General features: G+C 50.4%; 1 protein-coding gene across 6 annotated transcripts in view; it reads left to right on the top strand.

Annotated features, from left to right (window-relative positions):
• Positions 1–9793: 9793 nt before the first annotated feature.
• The window catches only part of Piezo2 (piezo type mechanosensitive ion channel component 2), a 365623-nt gene continuing 356993 nt past the window's right edge, over positions 9794–18423 (top strand). For all 6 annotated transcript variants that reach the window (XM_047526788.1, XM_047526790.1, XM_047526787.1 and 3 more), the window contains exon 1: positions 9794–10787. In XM_047526788.1, coding sequence (XP_047382744.1) covers positions 10724–10787 — 64 coding nt within the window. In that variant the 5' untranslated portion in view covers positions 9794–10723. The remainder of the gene's footprint in view (positions 10788–18423) is intronic.

Below are 18423 nucleotides of genomic sequence, written 5' to 3'. Positions count from 1 at the left end.
AAGAGCAGGCTGAGCGAGGCATCTGGGGAAGAATGCCTCATCCAGGCAGGCTTCATGGCTGGGCTGGAAGTCACACCAGTTCAGTCCTCAGAAAGGCCCTGTGCTTGTTAAATACCCTGCTCTTCCTGGCTCAGTATTTCTATGATTTTGTCTTTGAATTAAAATGACCAAGCAACATAGGAAGTGTTGGTAATAAAGTGGAGCAACTAGAATTCTACATGGTTCATGGGAGTGGGAACAGGTGCAAACCTTTTGAAAAACTGTTGCTAAGGAGATGACTACCTTTTAAGCAGGTAACTCCACTTTTAGATTTTTACACTGAAGAAATGAATTTATATATCCGCCAAAAGAGTCGTACAAGAACGTTCAGATTGGCTGTGTCAACAAGAGTTCACTAGAAAAGAATTTAAGACAAAGGGGAAGCTTTATTTCCATAAGCAGTTTGCACACCCGAGAAGCAGCTTTGGACATGACAGGAGAGCGCCTTCAAAGGCACAAAGGGAGGAGGCTCATGGAGGGGAGATTCTACCCATTTCCCACCCAGGTAGGTGCCCTGTGCCAGGAGGCCCGCAAGTGTGCTGGATTCTGATTGGTCGGCTTTATGTAAATGAGGTAATCCATGCCCAGCCCTGATTGGCTATCATTTACGTAGGCCTGAAGGTAGTACCTCATTGGTCAGGTCTCAGCAGCAAAATAACATCTTCCTAGCCCTTTGTCTTGGCAGCGTGGCACAGGAACTTTTCCAGGCAAGGCCCGAAGTTTAGCTTGTGACCCTCCCAGGAACACAGATAGGTGGGTGACCCAGCTATTAGACTCCAGTTGTGAATTTTAGTCCCATTAGCTACTGGGGACACTGTGGAGAGTGGTGACAGAGGATGGAACAGCAGTGACTGAGACTGGGGGTCTCTGATGTCCTCATGGCTGTGGCATGCCCGGTGCCTGGGAATGTTTCTGTGCAAGGGCACAGGATGCTCAGCTGCTGTGACAATGCCCTGAATGAGGAGGCTGTGCAAGAGTCCTATCAGCTGCGACCCTGGTCTCAGGCACACAGCTCCCGCCCAGGAAGGAAGGAACTCTTATGCTAGACAGCCACAATGTTTCACTCCGCTTCTCCAGTTTCTGCCTGCCTTATAGTAATTTTAACAATGGACTTTCTTGAGAGCTACACAAAGCTTCTAACATTGCACTTTGCAACAGTGGATTGCAACTGTAGAAAAGCTACACAGATGTCCTAGCTTCTGTAACTTTCCTGAATACAAAGAATAATGGTTGCATAGTGTTTCACCTGATAATGAGACGTGTATAAAGATTGCTGGTGTAACACTTTAGATCTGCAGCTCCATCAGAGAGCAGAGCTCCACCTGATCCCGCTTAATCTTCAAGATCTGTACCTGTGAATCTTCATTTTCCAATACCCCTTTCCCCCTCGCTGGACCCCAGAGTTTGGTCACACTTGTTGGGACAGGACACTCCATAGAGATTCAGTTTTTCTTAAAGATCACACTGTGTTCCTTAGAGTCCCAAACTGGAAACACTCTGAAGGGCCATCAGCAGGAGAAAGTAAATCAATTTAGTAAGTTTCACAGAATGGAAGAACACTGCAAAGCACTAAGAAAGCAAGCACACGTCAACACAGATGGATTTCTCAGACGCAATGCTGCCTAAGTGGAGTACCATGAGCAATGCCAGGTTGTTCATGTGGACTTCAAAAATGAGCCAGACTCAGTGTGGCAGACCTCATTTAAATGCACACTTAAATCGCTGCTATACATTCAAATGTCACTGCACTTTGTTGGCACCATCGTATTTATGTATGTCAATAAAAGCATTTCAAAAAAATGAACTTTGAACTTGTGTTTTGTGAACCCTGGAGCACACGCGGTAGCAGAGGTGATACATGCAGTAGGTCTTGCATGATACTTGCAGCCGCATCACCATGTGGTGTTCCAGATGCGTGTGCATACAGAACTCCAGGGGATTCATGATGCTTGGGAGTTGGAGGTAAAAGGCTACCAGTGACTGAGTAAGGCAAAGGAGCAGTGACAGGCCAGCCTCAGGACACAGACTTGTCCCTTGGAACTGGAATCTCCTCAAATGTAGAAGGAAGGCCATGCCTTCCTAAGGACCATGAAGGAGCGAAGAACCCTGTCGTAGTCTGCTTACCTGTGTCCAGTGTTAGCACTTGTGCCAAAAACAATAACTGGAAGGAAAGAGGGGAAGGACACCCACAGTCCCTTTCCTTCTCAGTGGCTCCTCACTCTTCATAAGTCAGAGACAGAGCATCAGTAGAAAGGAGTGAGTCAAGAAGTAAAATAAAAACTGTCGAACTAGTTTCATGCAGTGTGTCAGCCATGTTGCTGAGAACATGACACATGAATGTACAAGCCATGGAACAGGAACTGTATGATTCAACAATTCTGCCTGTGGGTTAAATGTTCTTGTGTCTGCACTTAAAACTAGCCTTGCAGAATAAGGATTTATGGTGACATTCATGCTAATCATTTAAGTAATGTTAATTTTCCATTACTTTGAACAACATTAAGTGGCATATACAAATGTTATGGCAATTTGAGAGAGAGGAGAGAGAGCGAGACAGACAGATGAACCATGGCAGAAAGGGAAACTCTTCATTTTGGTGGCTTTTAGGTGCACTTTAGTTCCTGCTTTTTGATCAAGGAGTTGATGTTTTCCTTTTGCACTGGAGTCAACAAACTGTAGCTGGCCCTGGACTCATCCTAGGTAGGAGAGAGACTATCTTGGGGCACCTCAAAAAGTCATCCCTGTTTTGAGAGGTAGGATTTTGGAAGACACACCATTGGTGGTCCATTCACCTTTCAATTTGTAGCACATTGTTTTTTAAATGCTTAGTTTGCTCAACTGTGTTAGCGTAATACAAGAAAAGGCATTTTCTCCTTGGGGATCAAGTGGGGGACATGACCCTGGGGCCTTGCTGCAGAGCTAATACAGGCATAAAGGGCTTGGGGGCCCCTTTCCATCCAGGGATTATGACCTGGGAAGTCCTTCTGCAGCCTTGGGGAAAGGAGACTGATGGCTTATGTTTATTTTATTAAGAAGGGCCATTTGCACACATCCCAATAAAACAAGCAAAACACTTGTTTGAAGTACCTAAAAGAATCTTGGAATACTCCGTGATGTTTACGTCATCATCTAGCAAGCCAGCACTGACTTTGGAGGAGAAGCGTTGGACTTCTCAGTCACCAGGCTCATCGGTGGCTGTCGTGACTCTTGGGAGCGTTTGGCAGAGCATTCACTCAGAACCACACTGCCTTCCTTCTGCACAAGTCAAGCGACGACATAACGACACTCTGGGCCCAAAGGGGAGTCACTCAAGGAGGCTTGAAAAAAGTAACTAAGCACAACAACCCACAGGGGTGAAAGAACACAAGACCCAGACAGTTGAACGGACTTAGGCAGCATGGCACCAGCAACAAGTTGCCCAGCCAAAGTGAGAAGTGACCCCCGTCTCTTGACCTTCCAGAAGTGGTCTGTTTCTCATGTCTCTGCAGTGACCAGCAGCACTGCAGAGATGGAACAGCACAGGGGTGCCGGTAAACTCCAGCAGCAACTGTCTTTTTTCTTGTGAGATGCCTGCCTCTGTCAAGGGTTCTGCTTGGGCTTAATAAGTGATAGAAAAGAAAACCGGCAACGCGTGGAAACTGTATCATCCATCAAGTTACGCTGCACAGGACCCCACCTGATGAAATCTGGACATTTACTGTGAACTGCTCCGAGTGCCTGTAACAGGCCATCCTCTGCTGCCTCCAGGATGCTCTCTGCTCTTGCTGGGAATGATATTCCTTCTCACCTAGATAGGCCTTCTACTCACTCAGCTGATATCACACAATGGCTACTACAGGCCCCATCCTGCCTTAGATCCTGGGGATACAGCAGTGGAAAAGCCAGGGACCTCCTGGAGCTGACATTCTCTGGAATCCACATTCTCTCTGGAAGCACCACCTTACCAAGGGGCTTGTCTCCCTTTAGTTCCCTGGAGGAGCTCAGGTTAACTTTCCACTCTTCAGTGATGCTTGGTGCTTCCTTATAGTCCTTTACACACACCTACTCACTTCGTAAATAACGCTGATGGGAACAGCCTGACTTTCCTTGTGAACAGACACCTTGCGAGGGCAGCGCTGGGTTGCTTCCACCCTGCTGCACTTCTGAGCTTCTCAGCCTGTCACTGACTGCCGTAGATGCTTGTGGGTTGTGCTGGGCTGCAGGCTTCCTGCTGAGAGCACTTACATGCTTTCAAATACACTTTTAGCCAAAAGGTGGCAGTGCAGGAAAGTGAACAAGAGTGAGATGAGCTGCTGCAGCGTGGGCTGTGATCACGGTCCTGTTATCAGCTGATGTTAACCAGGAACAGCGAAGTCCCCACCTCATACACACTCATGCGCTTCCATACATCGAAATCCCTGGGAAAGACCAACAGAGGAAAATCGCCCAGACTTACTAATTGCCGTGATCACAGAAGTCCTGCTGATGTAACTGATGCAACTGGAATTTTAATGATCTGAAACCTGTGTTAATGAATTCCTATCTAAGAAGATATAGAAAAGTCTATTTTTCTTATTCCAGTGGTTATAGGTAAAGAAAAATCTTGTTATATTTTTGTTTAGTAACTTGCTTTGAATTATTACTACGTTTTCACTGCAAAATTATTCCCCAAATTCCAGTTCCCTTCTGAAAAACTCTTCCCAGAGTTTATAGCCTTTGTGGACAAAATGCGGTTAAAACCAGCAGCCTCTTCAAAGACTTCAGGAGCAAACATACAGAGAGCAGGTAGACAAGCCCCAAGATAAAAATCTGCATGATGTTGGCTGTAAATAATGAATGGTGGTTTCCATATTTTAGTATCACCACCTGGGTACCTACAGTGCCCAAGGCAAGTCACATCTTCAACAGAGCACCCTCCCCACAGATTCACCATCTCTTCCTCTGTGTGTTTACCTCAAAACAACAAATAAAATTTTACATGTCCCTTTATTTTCATGGGAGACGTTTCTTATCAAGTTACAGATGTGTGCGTGTGTGTTCATGAGACTGTGGTGGAAACATAAATAGAATATAATTCATTTAGAAATAATATTTTGCTTTGTAATCCACTCAATAAATGAAATCTTCTCCATGTCCTCAAAGCCTACAACCCAGTTGGGAAGATAAGGTGCATACATGTCAGTTAGCTGGCTTTTCAAAGTTCTTAAACAGCAGATGCAAAATCAGTAGTCTGCTTCAGATTCCTGATCCATATTGTAACTCATATGTTATAGCTAAAACCACAACACAGATCTCACGTAGACCAGGCAGGATGTGAGCTTCATTGTCAGTTACACTGGCATAGATCCTGTGGGGATAAACACTCCAGCAGAAGTGTAATGAGACAGGGTGTCCTACAAAATATTAGAAGTTGTCTAAGTCTCTACATTTGGGGACCTTGTAAATATTACTGCAGTACATCTGAAACTGATAGATTTAAAAATTGTAATCACAAAATGTATAGTTATTTGTTGGTGGGTATGGGTGACTGTTTCCAGGACCACCACCCCCAACCCTACATACATGCCAACATCTGTGATTGCTGAAGTTTCTTGCAGAAAACAGGATAGTATTTGCATTAAACCTATGCACACATTCCTGAACACTTTAGATCATCTCTAGATTACCTAATACAATATGAACATTATATTGTTACTCTATTGCATTGTTCAGGGGAAAATGATAAGAAAAGAAGTTTGGATAAGTTCAGTATGGACGAGATTTGTTGTTTAACAAAATTGACTTCCAAATAAATCTGCCTTGTGATATAAGTGAGACTGACTGTGGAGGGAACATGCAGAGAGTGTGTCTCCAATGTTTCATTAGTACACACCAAGGCAAATGAGCTGCAGTGCCGGATGACACCCTCCCTGAGCTGGCGAGAGGCCCACGGTCTCCACAGGCTGGACGGCGCCCATGGATTTTGGCAGATTTCTCTGGAGGAAGAAAATGCCAGGTTGACAAGCTTTATGTTCCCTGTGGGAGACACCGCTTTGTAAGGTTGCCATTTGGGACAATATCCATCCCTGAGATCTCTCAAAAGACGATAACAGAGTATCTGAGAGGATAATTGAGGATAATGGGGCTAAAGATGATATGGGGCTGAAAACGATTGTTAGCTCTTATTTGCCTTGTTGAGCTGGATAGAGAGAATGAGCATCTGGGACAGAGATGGCATTTCTGAGTGACTCTGTCCATCAGCACAGCACTAAGGCAAGTTCAGAAAAGGTAAAAGATAAAAGGTGCGATTAAACCCGCACCAGGCATGAAGGGCCACGTTACTTGCAGCCAAAGATTTCCACACTTGGGACAGTGTCCACCAGTCCACTGCACCAGTGTCTGAACATACCGTGGGGGCCTGTGTACCCTTCTAAGTGTCAGAGCAAGTACAGCTTCAGCAAATCAGTTAAAAAAAAGTAGGACCATACCTGTTTTCCAGTAACAACAACAATAGCAGTAATAGTAATTATTACAGTAATAGCAGTGCCAATATTTGCTGAATGATTACTATGTGCCAGGCACAGGTCCTCTAAGGACCGTACACAGTTTCATCTGTTAGCTCCACATTAGACAGGTTTTACTATGTTCTTCCATTTCCAGATGAAGAAACTGAGGCATTAGTCAGTAACGATCCAAAGAAGTCATCATTTGACAGTGTAGGTTCAGAGAGACAGGGCGGAGCTGCTGCTTCAGTCATTCCCTGTGCCAAACTGGTGGTCATGGGCTTCACATGACTAGGTAAGTCAGCTTTCTGTTAATGTAATGAATGATTGAGAGAAATCGACTTAAAAAGAAAGAAGGTTATTTTGGCTCACCGTTTTGGAGGCTTTAGTCCGTGACCAATAGCCATGCTGCTTTGAGTCTGTGATGGCACTATGTATGCAGAACATGGCAGAGGAAGCCAGTTATCCTCATGGCTGGGCGTGAAGAGGAAGAAAACGAAATGGGAGGCTCACCATTCCCTTCAGTGGCTCTCCCCCAGGGCCACTGTTGAAGCGGGGAACCAAATCTTTAACAGATAGGCCTTGCAGGACGCTCATCCAAACCACACCGGGTACTCATCAGATATCAAAATGCACACTCACGTGCCTGAGTATTGCAGGTGCTTTGTCTTCTCACCAAAGCAGTCTCTAACTCAGACGCTTTCAGAATTCCGTTCGAATCGTGCTCAGACCGAGGATAAGCTTGCTGGGCAAGCAGAGGCCCGGAACGCAGTGATCCAGACCCTGGTGCACCAGTGAGCCCTTCAAGACAGACCTGTGGAGACACCAGCCCTGTCCCTCAAGGTACGAAGACGGAGTGGAAAGTAGCAGTTATAAACAGGATGCCACTGCAGGGCAACAGAATAGAGGGCAGGGACCAGCGAGTAGGGGGTGGAGGGAGGGGCAGCAATGGGGAGGGATATCGGCCACATTATGTTGTCACATTGTGTTCACGTACTAATATGCGATGGCACAGCCCACCACTCTGCACACCTGCAATGCACCAATAAATAAATACATGGAAGCAATGCCACTAGCTAAGGACCAGTGTGCTCCAGGCAATTTGGTATGGAAACCCAGCTCCGGAAGGGTGGATTTGGTCTGGCCATTGGACCTTGGTTTTGAAATCTAATGGAATGTTTTCTGAGTCCTGATATGTGAATGAGGACCATGGTTCTCTACCCTGACCGCATACCTGAGAATCACCTGAGAGCCTTAAAAAATAGATAGGTGTGGGGGCCCCCACACCAGACCAGTGTGTCAGGATTTCTGGGAGTGTGGAGTCAGAGTATTTGGATTTTCAAAAACTCCCCAAGTGACAGCGGCCTGTGGCCAGGACTGAACACCTCGTGTTAAATATTGTCTGGACGACCAAAGTTCCTTAGAGAATAGGTGCTGGAGCTCTCAGAACTGCGATGGCGCTGTCACCTCTGGAAACCCAGTGACTAGCCTGGCACGCGCTCAGCAGGGCAGGCGGAGAGGACAGTGTGACGGTCTGTCTGCTGGCACGCTGCGTCCCCACACCTGGTCGGTGGTTGTGAAACACGCTGGACAGTTGTTAAGCCTGATGAGAACGTGCAGACTATTCAGAGGAAACAAGATTCAAGTAGTGACACAGATTAATTGAAACTGAGGAGGGTTTCTTCACCTTTTAGTTAGGACCCAAGAATGGATTATATCAGAGAGGGGAAGGGTGGGGCAGGGGCAAGCGCAAGCTCTGAACATCAAAGTTAGTGACAGATTGGTGTCAGGCTTCTGTAAAATAAATATTTCTTATTCACAATCAATGTTTAGCTGCTAATTTAAGTTCTGTCCTCTCCTCTGATCCTGCTCTTAGGCTTATGATCAGTTTGGGGTTTAGAGGTTATCTAAGCTGCTTTCTTTAAAACAATTTTGTATTTGTAGATGGACAGCACACTATTATTTTGTTTATTTTTATGTGGTGCTGAGGATTGAACACAGTGCCTCTCACATGCTAAGTAAGCACTCTGCCACTGAGCCACAGTCTCAGCTCCCTCAGCTCTTGAAGGTGGCAGCACACATAGGTGGTCTAAGTTTCAGGGTGTCTGCACAAGATTTCAACTACCTTGAGTCTTTATTTTAAAAAAAACTTAATGAATCACATCACAAAGTGCACCGTAGCTCCTAGAGAACTTAGGAGGGCATCTGAGCTCAAACCACAGGCTTACTTTATCTCAAATCAGGGTCTACACAGGTAGTTGTTACTGATTAAGGAGCTAGGGCTAAACCAGAGACCCACGGTTTGCATGCTTTCCAAGGGTTGCCCATTCCCTACTCCCAACCAGTGCAAACCCAGGGTGCAGGTACTGAATGGTAGTCAAATGCTTTCACCACTCTTTGGATGGAACTGCCAGTTCTCCTTGGTCCTCTCTGCAGATCACAAGATCCTCTGCCTCCTAGTCCTGAGATTCCCATCAGGCCCCTGCAAGTCTCCCCCACTCCTGGATAATCTTAACACTAGAGAAGGTGCAAACTGGAATCTCCCAGCCAGAGCCAATTTCTCTAGATCTTGTTTAGTAAACAAGCAAAAGAGAGGTTATTAGAATATTCTAAGGGCCAACATATTCTCCTCTAGAGCTACAATCAGTGAAAAGCAAATCCTAGGCAAAAACAAAAGAGTTCGCCAAGATGTATAAAGTGGGTGCACTTCTGAGTGTTTCTGTGCATTCTGGAGAAAGCCTAGGATTGGTCAGACCCCATTCAGAGTTGAAACTTCTTTGGTTAGATACGGACAAACTTCTAGAATTCCAGCTTTATTCGTCTTGTCAATGCAGGTGGTTAGTTACTTGTGTGCTAAGCAGCACTGACTGCCCACAATGTTGTTCAAGCTCCTGACTACTCTCCTGCTGGGCCGGTGCATTTTTCCTCTGGCGTGAAGTGATTCCTGAGTTTGGGCACTCCCTGTGTACGGGATGCCTGGATATGAAACTAGAATCAGGACCATGCAGAGACAGGGGTCTGCGGAACCAGTAGCAATCCAAGGCGCGGAAGGAGAGGTGAACCAACGCGAGAAGCCCACCTGGCAGGCAAGGCCCGGCCTCCCTCCGCCCGCCAGTGCAGATGGGACTCGCCCTTCGCGCGGGTGCACTGCGCGTGCTTCGAGAGCAGCTCGGGGGCGGTCCGGGTGCGCCAGCCCAGAGCCGCCTTCCCATTGGCGGGAGGACACGCCCGTCCCCGAGTGAGGGCTTCCAAAGTTTCATTGAAGGTGGAGAAGTGTGCGCCCGCCAGGGAGCCTTGGCTGCGCCGCCGCTAGGGCGAGGCTGCACCGCGGCGGGCGGGAGGCGCGCTGGGCATCCGGACGGCGTTTAGTTTTCTTTTTAAAATTGAGACAGTGGAGGAGGGAATTGGCATCGCAAACTCCGTTTCGCGCTTTCATCTCGATTCCTGCCCACGATCCCACGATTCCTTCTAGTGCGGGAGGGATTCGCAGCGCCACCCGCGGACAGATAACTCCAGCCGGCGGAGTCAGAACGGTTCTGCGCGCCTGACTGCTCCCACCTCGGTCTCTCCAGTCCGAAGCCGTGGGGCGCAGAGGCTGAGCTACGCCGCCGCTCGGGGATCCACAGCCTGCTGCTTGAGGCCGGGGACTGTAGGACCAGACTCGGGGTCCGCGGGGCAGCTTCGAGAGCCAGGCGCAGGGCGGCGCACGGCAGCCTGCGTGGGCAGGGGGCCGGGGCCGGGGCCCGGCAGCGGAGACTCCTTGGCTTCAGAAGGGTTCTGCGCAAAAAACTCCCGGCCTCCCTTGAGCGACGCCCCGGGATCCCGGCCAGAGGACTGCACTCCCTCCTCGCCCCCTTTCCTCACCGCTTCAGGCCCCCAAAGCGTCCTCCTCCAGGGCCCCCGCCCCGGCTGTCCCTGAAGAGGCCGTTCCCACCGGATCAGAGTTCTACACTTAATGGGCCGGCCGCAGAGGGTCGGGTGCCTGGCTAGGTGGCTGCCAAGAGCCTGGTGAGAGGCTGCCCAGAGCCCTTGCGGGCGCGGGGTGGCCGAGAGCGCATTGAGCGCGCCCTCGGGGCGGAGAGCGCGGCGGCGGGCGCCGAGGCGATGCCTGGGCGGCTGCGAGCCGCCGGTGGCAGGAGGCCCTAGGCGGGCATGGGCTTGGAGTCCCAGCCCTAGGGACCCTTGAGCCTCGCCCCTCCGCTCGGACTCGCCGGACCGACGCGATGGCCTCGGAAGTAGTGTGCGGACTCGTCTTCAGGCTCCTGCTCCCCATCTGCCTGGCAGTAGGTGAGTCCAGTCCACTCCCCAAGGTTACTTGGGGACTGTGAGGAGGGCGCCTGGACCGGGGCTTCCTAGCAAAGTTAAGGGCTCTCGTGTTCTGGGATTCAGTTCCCGAAGCGTGGTCCTGGTGGCAACATTCTTAGACGCGCTGTCCCGGTGTCACTGTAAGTCTCGCTCACGTCCCAGTCTGGGGCAAAGAACCAGTGTCTCCCTTTGCCATCCAGCTGCAGAGCCCTGGCGACGGGGATCGGCAGGTGCTGGAGACCGTTGTGTTGGGTTTAGTCACGCGTGGATGTTTTTTAAGGAGTACTGCCTGTGCACGGGAAGGCGGTCGCAACCCCGCGGTGGGAACCAGAGCACTGGGCCTGGGGTCCCCTCCCCGCGGGGGTCGGGGGAGCACACCGTGCATTCATCCAGACCACGCGGAGGCCATCTCTTCCCCACCCGCTATCCCAGCCCCCCGGTAGGGAGAAATGAAAGATCCAATCGTGTTTTAAAAGAAAAAGAGGGACGAGGTGCCCGGAAACAGTGCCTTGGAGTTACTTTCTTTTCCCTCCGCAAAAGCCCCTTTTACAAGGAAGTGCTGGATGCTGAGGCTGTGGACCAACCTAGACCCGCCCTCCCTCTCCAAATATTTAAAGGGTTGGAAAGCAGACTTGGAACTCCTTGGGACTGGCGGTGTGAAGACAGGTCCTGGGAGGGCCTCACTGATGCCCACAGGGGCGCCTCACTATTCTCTGGCTGGCAGGGTGTTGAAAGGATTCGGCTGGGTCTAAAGACCCCGCAGCGCTGGAGGAGTGCGGGAGTTTCTGAATTTCTTCTCAAATCCTGCGCGTTGTGTTGAATCCCACTCCTAAGACTGATCATGGGGCCGTGCCTGGCTTTCCCTCTTCCCACTCCAGAGCTAGAAAATAGAACACTTCACTAAGTAGCAATTGTGTTTACAAAGAGAAGGTGGTCTTCTCAGGAAAGGCCACCTCTGTGCATCTTGCTAGAGGTTAATGACTCGAATCACACCTGTGTTAAATGTTTTCTTTGTGCAGTAATGGAAAGGGGACTCCACTGAGTTGGGTGAAACTCGATATGCGCGCCGCCAGCAGGGCTTTGTAGTCCAGTGTTAACCGGCGGGTTTAGAGAGTGAAGTGTCTGGGAGATGTGGGTGGGAGAACCCTCCCTATAAAAGCCAGTTTGGGCAGCAGGAGGGACCCCTGAGGTCGTGCTATAGCCTCATCCTCAAAATTGCTTTTCAAGTTTGAAGGCAGGATCATTTTGCAGGGGTCTTTGTCATTAACAAACTCCTACTCAGGAGGAGCTCCTTCAGCAAGGCGGATGTGGGGGTGATTTGGGATGGGTTCTTTAGGGCTTTGAGCACAGTGGGTGTCTGCTCACGGTCACCTCTGCAATGGAGCCTGGCACAGTGCCTTACACGGTTTGTATTTATTGATTGGAAGATAGTACCTGAGTTAAGGAGGGGCTTTTAGAGAGAGGGCGACTTGTGGTCAGTGCTGACCAGGAGAGGCCCTCCTCAGGAACGGCACTGGGGTCAGAAGCTGCTCTCTCCACTTTCTGACCCAGCCTGGCCCCACCCACCATCCCCTCAGGCTTCCCCTCCTCCCTCTCCAAGGGCAATGGCTGGGCGCTGTGACTGTTAGAAGAATTAGGCAGGTGGTCACCTGCAGCCAACTTGTTCATTCTGTGAAATGCTAGCAGGGAACGACCCGTTGATTGTCTCAACCTCGCCCTGAGCGTGGGCTCCTACTGGGCAGCTTGCTTGGCCCCCGTCTGGGAGGCTGGAGCCTAGTTCTCCCGACTAACCTTTGGTGGTGCGCTCCCGTGAAGCCCTTTACCTGGACAGTAGTGCTCTGCAGGAGCGGGCGGTACAAAGCCCTGGCCTGAGTCTCCAGGGAGGTGGAGTAGGGGCGCTGCCTGCAGTGTGGGGTCCCGCCCTCCTGGCCTCTCGCCCATCCTGCCTCTTCCATGGTGCCCACCCGTTGGTGGCCCCACAGGCAGTGTCACCTTCTGCTGGCCTGAGCCAAGAGCAGGTTGTGGGCTTCAGATGTGAGTCCACCCTGAGCCCAGGGCTTGCCGGGAGGAGCTTGGCTTCCAGGCGTTAGAATAGGAGCCCCCTCCCTCTCCATTTCCTGGACGGCAGAGTTGCCCAGGGGATGTTTCAACTTAACGTGCTCCACTCTTTCCTGTTTGCTCACACTTCCCTGGGGACAGGGAAGCTCTCCTTAGTGCGGGAGGGTGTGTATTCCTGTGCATGTGAGTATGAGTGTAAGAGCACGTGTGAGTGTGCCTTTGAGTGTGCTTGCATTTGAGTGTAAGGGTGTGTGAGTTTGCATGTGTGAGCACGTGTGTGGAATGTTGAGTGTTCTAAGTGGGAGTGTGAGAGGTGTTTTGGGTGTGTGACGTGTTTTTCCGTGTATGAGATGTGAGTGGGAGTGCGTGGGGATGTTTTGAGTGTGTGTGTGTGTGTGTGAGTGTGTGCCTGGGGTGGGACCTAGTGATGTCCCCGGCTCAGCCTGGAGCCTGCTGTTTCCCCACGCTCCTGCCAGGCCTGGGTCAGGGGAGCACAGAGGCTGGATGCCCCGGGGGAAGAGGGCAGCCCAGGATGCTGCACGCACCCGGAAGACAGCCCAGGCCTGGAAGACTAATGGTGCCTCGGACGGCCAAGCTTCCGCAGGCGGGTGGATGCCACCTTGATTCTCTTCTTGAGGAAGTGGAGATCTCAAGGTTATTGAAGGGTTTTCTGGTCCGCCTACTCTCAGGGGGCTGCTAAATCGAGCGTGCAGTTTCCCCTACACCCTGGGCAGGGAGTGCAGGGATCCGCGTGCCACGAGAATGGATCTCACGCCTTCACCCTCTCTTTGTACCTCCGGTGAGGCAGCCTGCAAAGCCAAGTCCTGGCAGAAGCTCGTGTGGCTTCCCTTTGAATCCACCTCTGTAGCACCGCTGTGGAAACCTCGCCCTCCTCTCTTCCCCTGGCCATGGGGGTGGGAACCGACTGCCTCGTGTTTCGTCTGGTGTTCACTTTTTTCCCCTGTGAAAGACATGAAAGGCAGTGGTAGGGGACACCAGGCTCTTCATGTGCAGGTGGCATCTGATCCTTGAGTGTTAAAAGCAAACAAAACCTAACAGGATGTTAGGGTGTCACCATCCAAAATGACCGTGCACTGACAGATGTGCCACACCTAAGCGGTTTCAAACGTCTCCAGGACAGCCTGTGACTCTGAGATGGCCGTCTGAGCTGTCCTCATGCATAATATATGAAAAACAGCAGAGGCTTCCTAATGTCGGGCAGCCTTTCACCATGATAGCAGTATATGGTCTCTCTTGAGCACTTTACAAATAACTCTTCCTTTAACACGACTCTGTTCCTCCGCCCATCTTTAGGTACCTGGCTGAGTTTGTTCCAGGGTTAGGAGGGATTGGGGGTATTTGGGTCACGTGCTTCCAGCCCCTTTATTCCGTCTTGCCTTACCTAGGCAAGTTGCCCGAGGTCTTGCGCAGAAGAACCAACATACTCACATGCAGGGAGGGGAGAGGAGGGAGCACCCTGGATTTGGATAGAACCACAGGAGAACCGAGGACAGAGGCCTAGGTGGCTCCCCACCCCAGCTCATGCTCCCCTAAATGGAGGGTCAGAGCTTGGGAAAGAGTGGGGCTGAGTAGACTAAAGGAGCCAACCAGCCAAGCATTCCAGGAGAAATGACACCTGGGAAATATTGCAAATCAGAAATGTTCTCTAAAATTCCCCTTAGAGATAGCTGGATTAAAACCAGAGCAAAAATATGATCACTTTTGAAATACTTCTGCGTCTAACCCTCGACACACAATTTCTCTCTATGGTGTATTTTCTCTATGTAGCAGATGTCCTCTTTTTTGGGGGGAGGTTTGAATCCAGGAGCACTTAACCACTGAGCCACATCCGCATTCCTTTTTATATTTTTATTTTGAGGCAGGGTCTTTCTGAGTTGCTGAGCCTGGCTTTGAATTCGAAATCCTCCTCCCTCAGCCTTCTGAGCCTCTGGGATTATAGAGGTGCCACTGCACCTGGTTTCCAGATGTCATTTTGAAGTCACTCTTACACACAGTTCAAGAATCACAGATGAATGTAATCAGTGTGTATTTTTCCTGATCAATGGTACTCTGGGTTACTGCTGCTGTCCTGCTCGGTGGTAGGTGGTTCTCCCTGCTGAAGGATCCCTGGAAAGCATTTAAAGTAACTTTCTTTTCAGCCACACTTTCTCACCCTTGTAGAAGTAGATTCCATGACCCACTTTCAGAAATGGAATTAACTGAAAGGATTTGACATTTTTAGTATGCAGAATTTTTCTGATTATCACCTGCTATTTTGAATTTTTTACACACAGTTCAGCTTGAAACCAGGATATTGTGAATAAGCATGTTTATACTCTTGTATATGAATTTGCAAATCTTAAAAACATTTCATTAAAACAAGCAGATCTGCTCTGTGTGATTGTTTCTGCCAGTCAGTGTTTGGGCTTTCCGGTGTGATTTCACTAGTGGTCCAGGGGTGAAGATTTTTCAAAGACTGACTGCTTTCTTAGAAAGTCGACGGTTTTGGGACCCAGTCTGAGATGATTGCCCCTCATATTTTTCCAGCTGCGAGCTCACCAGCCTACTTCCGGGTTGATGGGGTCAGTGTGGTGCGCCCAGTGTCCCTGCAGCCTTCTCTGGCCACTCAGGCCTTCTGGGTGGAGTGGACAAGCTGTCCACATTTGCAATGAGCCTGATGGTGTCCCTGCCCCCAAGTGCAAGTGCTGTCCGGCCAGGGACCTCATTCAGAGCTGTTGCTCTGGGATCATCCTGCTCTTTCTCCAGGGCCCCCCAGGGAGCCTTGACTTCTCCTGTGGGTCCCCAGCAGGGAGAGTCTCAGCCTCCTTCTCAGCCTCTTTCCACCTTTGCCACAAGCCAAGGGTGCCTTCCGTGCTCCGAGACCTCCAGAAACTTCTTCGACAAAGGGATCTGGGCTTCTTTGAGGGCTTGAGTGCTTTTCAGCCTGAACCTCAGTTCAAGCAGGCAATCCCCTGTTGCCTTTCCCCTTAGGTCCACTGCCTGGCCTGTGACCTAGCCAGCTGGTATTACTGTGTTGGCAGCAGGTAGGGCTCTTTCCTCCTGCTGACATGTGGCCCTTGAAGCCTGTTCCAAGCAGAGGTGAGTCTCTTCTTCCTGAGTCCTCTTATCAGTACGAGTTCCTCGGGGCTTGAGGCTTAGATAAGACCAACAGAAGTGAAGGTGTAGGCGGCCAAGTTGGTGTGCTGACCCTGCTCCGTGAGGTGCCCCCGGGACGTGGTCCTTGCTCTGCCATCCCAAGGGACATGGCTCAAGGCAGTCTGTTATCAGGTGCACACGAAGCTGAAGGATGCAGGAAGCAAATGCAGAAGGGACCCTCCTTCCCCACCCTCTAAGGCTGCAACCTGAGAGTTGCATGCGTCACTTCTCTGTATACCCTGTGAGCCTGAACTTGAATGTCACTCACACCTGCATCTGTAAAGGAAGCCAGAAAGCGTAATCATTATTTGGTCAGGAAAGTACTCGGAAATAATGGGGAAGATGGATTGCTGTGTGTGCTAAGGAATGGATGGCATACGGATATCAGTCTAGGCCCTGTGACTCAATGGCCCCTAAAGATGGAGAGCAAACTGTGGCCCGTTGTGAGATGCAGTCTGAAAGAACTATAAAATCCCCCCAATTTATACAGAGAGAAATCTGAGGAGCGTGTGGGACTGGGTAGGAAGGATGTGGGGTGATCCTGGGAGGAACACAAAGCTGGGTGGGTCAGATCAGTCTGTACAGACCCTCTCAGAGGAGCGTCTGGACGCAGTGTCGTGTGGTGCCGTCTGAAGGGCTCTAGAAGCTGCGGGCAGCTCAGTGGTACAGCACCTGCCTGGCAGGTGTGAGGGCCTGTGTCGCATCCTTGAACCTTGAGCACAGTCCTCCTCCCCACAAAGACAGGAAGAGAGAGAGGGGAAGGAGGGAAAGAAGGAAGAAGAGAAGAAGGAAGGAAGAGGAGAGGAGGGCCACTCAAGCTGTTTGATTATCGAGCAGACCACGGACCAAAATGTGTCTACTTCTTCAGGAAGCTGATGCTCCAGACGTGCCTTGAGACTACGTAGAGGAAGGGGTCTGGGGCTTGGGGAGCTGGAAAGCTGGCGTGGGGAGGGCCCAGGGAAACACCTTTCACAGCGACCGAGTGATGCCTGAGGAGTCCCAGTGACAGGAGCTCCACGGTGCTCTTCTCTGTAGGTCACAGCTGGATGGGGATCAGCTGCAGCGGGATTGCTGGGCCCTGGCTGGCAGGGGCCAGGTGGGCGTGGGTTCCGTGCTGCTGGGCAAAGTCACAGCAGTGACCTGTGGCATTGGCCAGTTGGTCACAGTGCTTCCAGAAGCAAGATTAGCCAGTGTCTATTGAGTTTTCCTTCTACCTGTGAAAAGTGGAAGAGTTGTAGGGGAAGTGAACTAAAGTCCAGTTGAACGCGCAGAGCCAGAGCCCCAGGCTCAGGCCCACCCAGCTCCAAGTCCATCCTCGTCACACCCCGCCATCCCATTTCCACAAAACAGGCTCTCCATTCGAAGTGACCAGGTGTCACCCATGTCCTAAGAGGTGTCACCTTCTGTCCTCTGGTCGGGATGAACTGGACCTTTTAAATGGGCGCAGAGGAGGTTTTTAAGGTGGTGAGTGCAGTACAATCTGGAGGCCCAGGGATGCTTTGAGGGTTTCACGATAACCAAAGCCCCACTCCAGAGCTGCTTGTGGCCCTGTCATGCAGGTGTGTGACCCCGATCAAGCTGTTTGACCTTTCTGTTTCCAGTCTACTTCATTTGTAAAATGAGTTCGCGATAATAGCGTCGCGCTCCGGGGACTGTCTCAGAGCTCAGAGGACAGTGCTGTCTGCTCTGAGCAGTGCCTAGTGTGTGCGAGGTGCGCGGTCAGTGGCAGCTTTTCTCGCTGGCAGAGTGCGTGCGCTAGTTTGAGGGCCTGCTCAGCAGTAGCCACACCTCCCATGGGCAGTCACAGTCAACGTATGAGGTGCTTTGAGACACCGACTGTTGAAGGCTGAGGATGGTCCTGTCCTGTTCCCTCCCCACAATCAGACAAGCTGGAAGGTCTCTGTGCCATTGCCCATTTTTACCTTTAAAACAAACTGCCAAGTGTGACAGCTTTTCTGCCTGGATTTCCCTTCCCTGGAAGATTGAATTTTCCCTCTGGGGCTCGCCCGGGCTTTGTTCTCGCTCCTTAGAGAATTCTGTGCTTAGTTCCTCCCTCCTCTGTGTCTGCAGGTTCAGGAACTCTGTACAAGGGGCTCCTTGTTGATATCCCCAGCACTGAACTGACTTACAGCAGCCATTTGAAAAAATGCTGGTTTTGAATTGTAGGTTTCTCTAACTGTAAAGATTGTGCCTGGTCACCAGACTCTAGGCCCCCAGCAAGGACCGAGCACTGAACACATATTTGCCAATTGATTAATTAAAATATTCATTGGCTAAATTTCTTTCTCTTGAATATTTCAGAAGTTTGAACCTAGAGTTAAGGTCTACCTTCCTGGAGCTGTTGGTTTCTAAGTCTTTGAATATAAAATTCACAAGGGCGTAAGTCACACTCTCCCCGACTTTC

Source organism: Sciurus carolinensis, chromosome 15 (genome assembly GCF_902686445.1).
Source record: "Sciurus carolinensis chromosome 15, mSciCar1.2, whole genome shotgun sequence".
NCBI classification, from domain to species: Eukaryota; Metazoa; Chordata; class Mammalia; order Rodentia; family Sciuridae; genus Sciurus; species Sciurus carolinensis.
The sequence above is the reverse complement of the archived record's forward strand: the minus strand, read 5'-3'. Positions and strand labels throughout refer to the sequence as shown.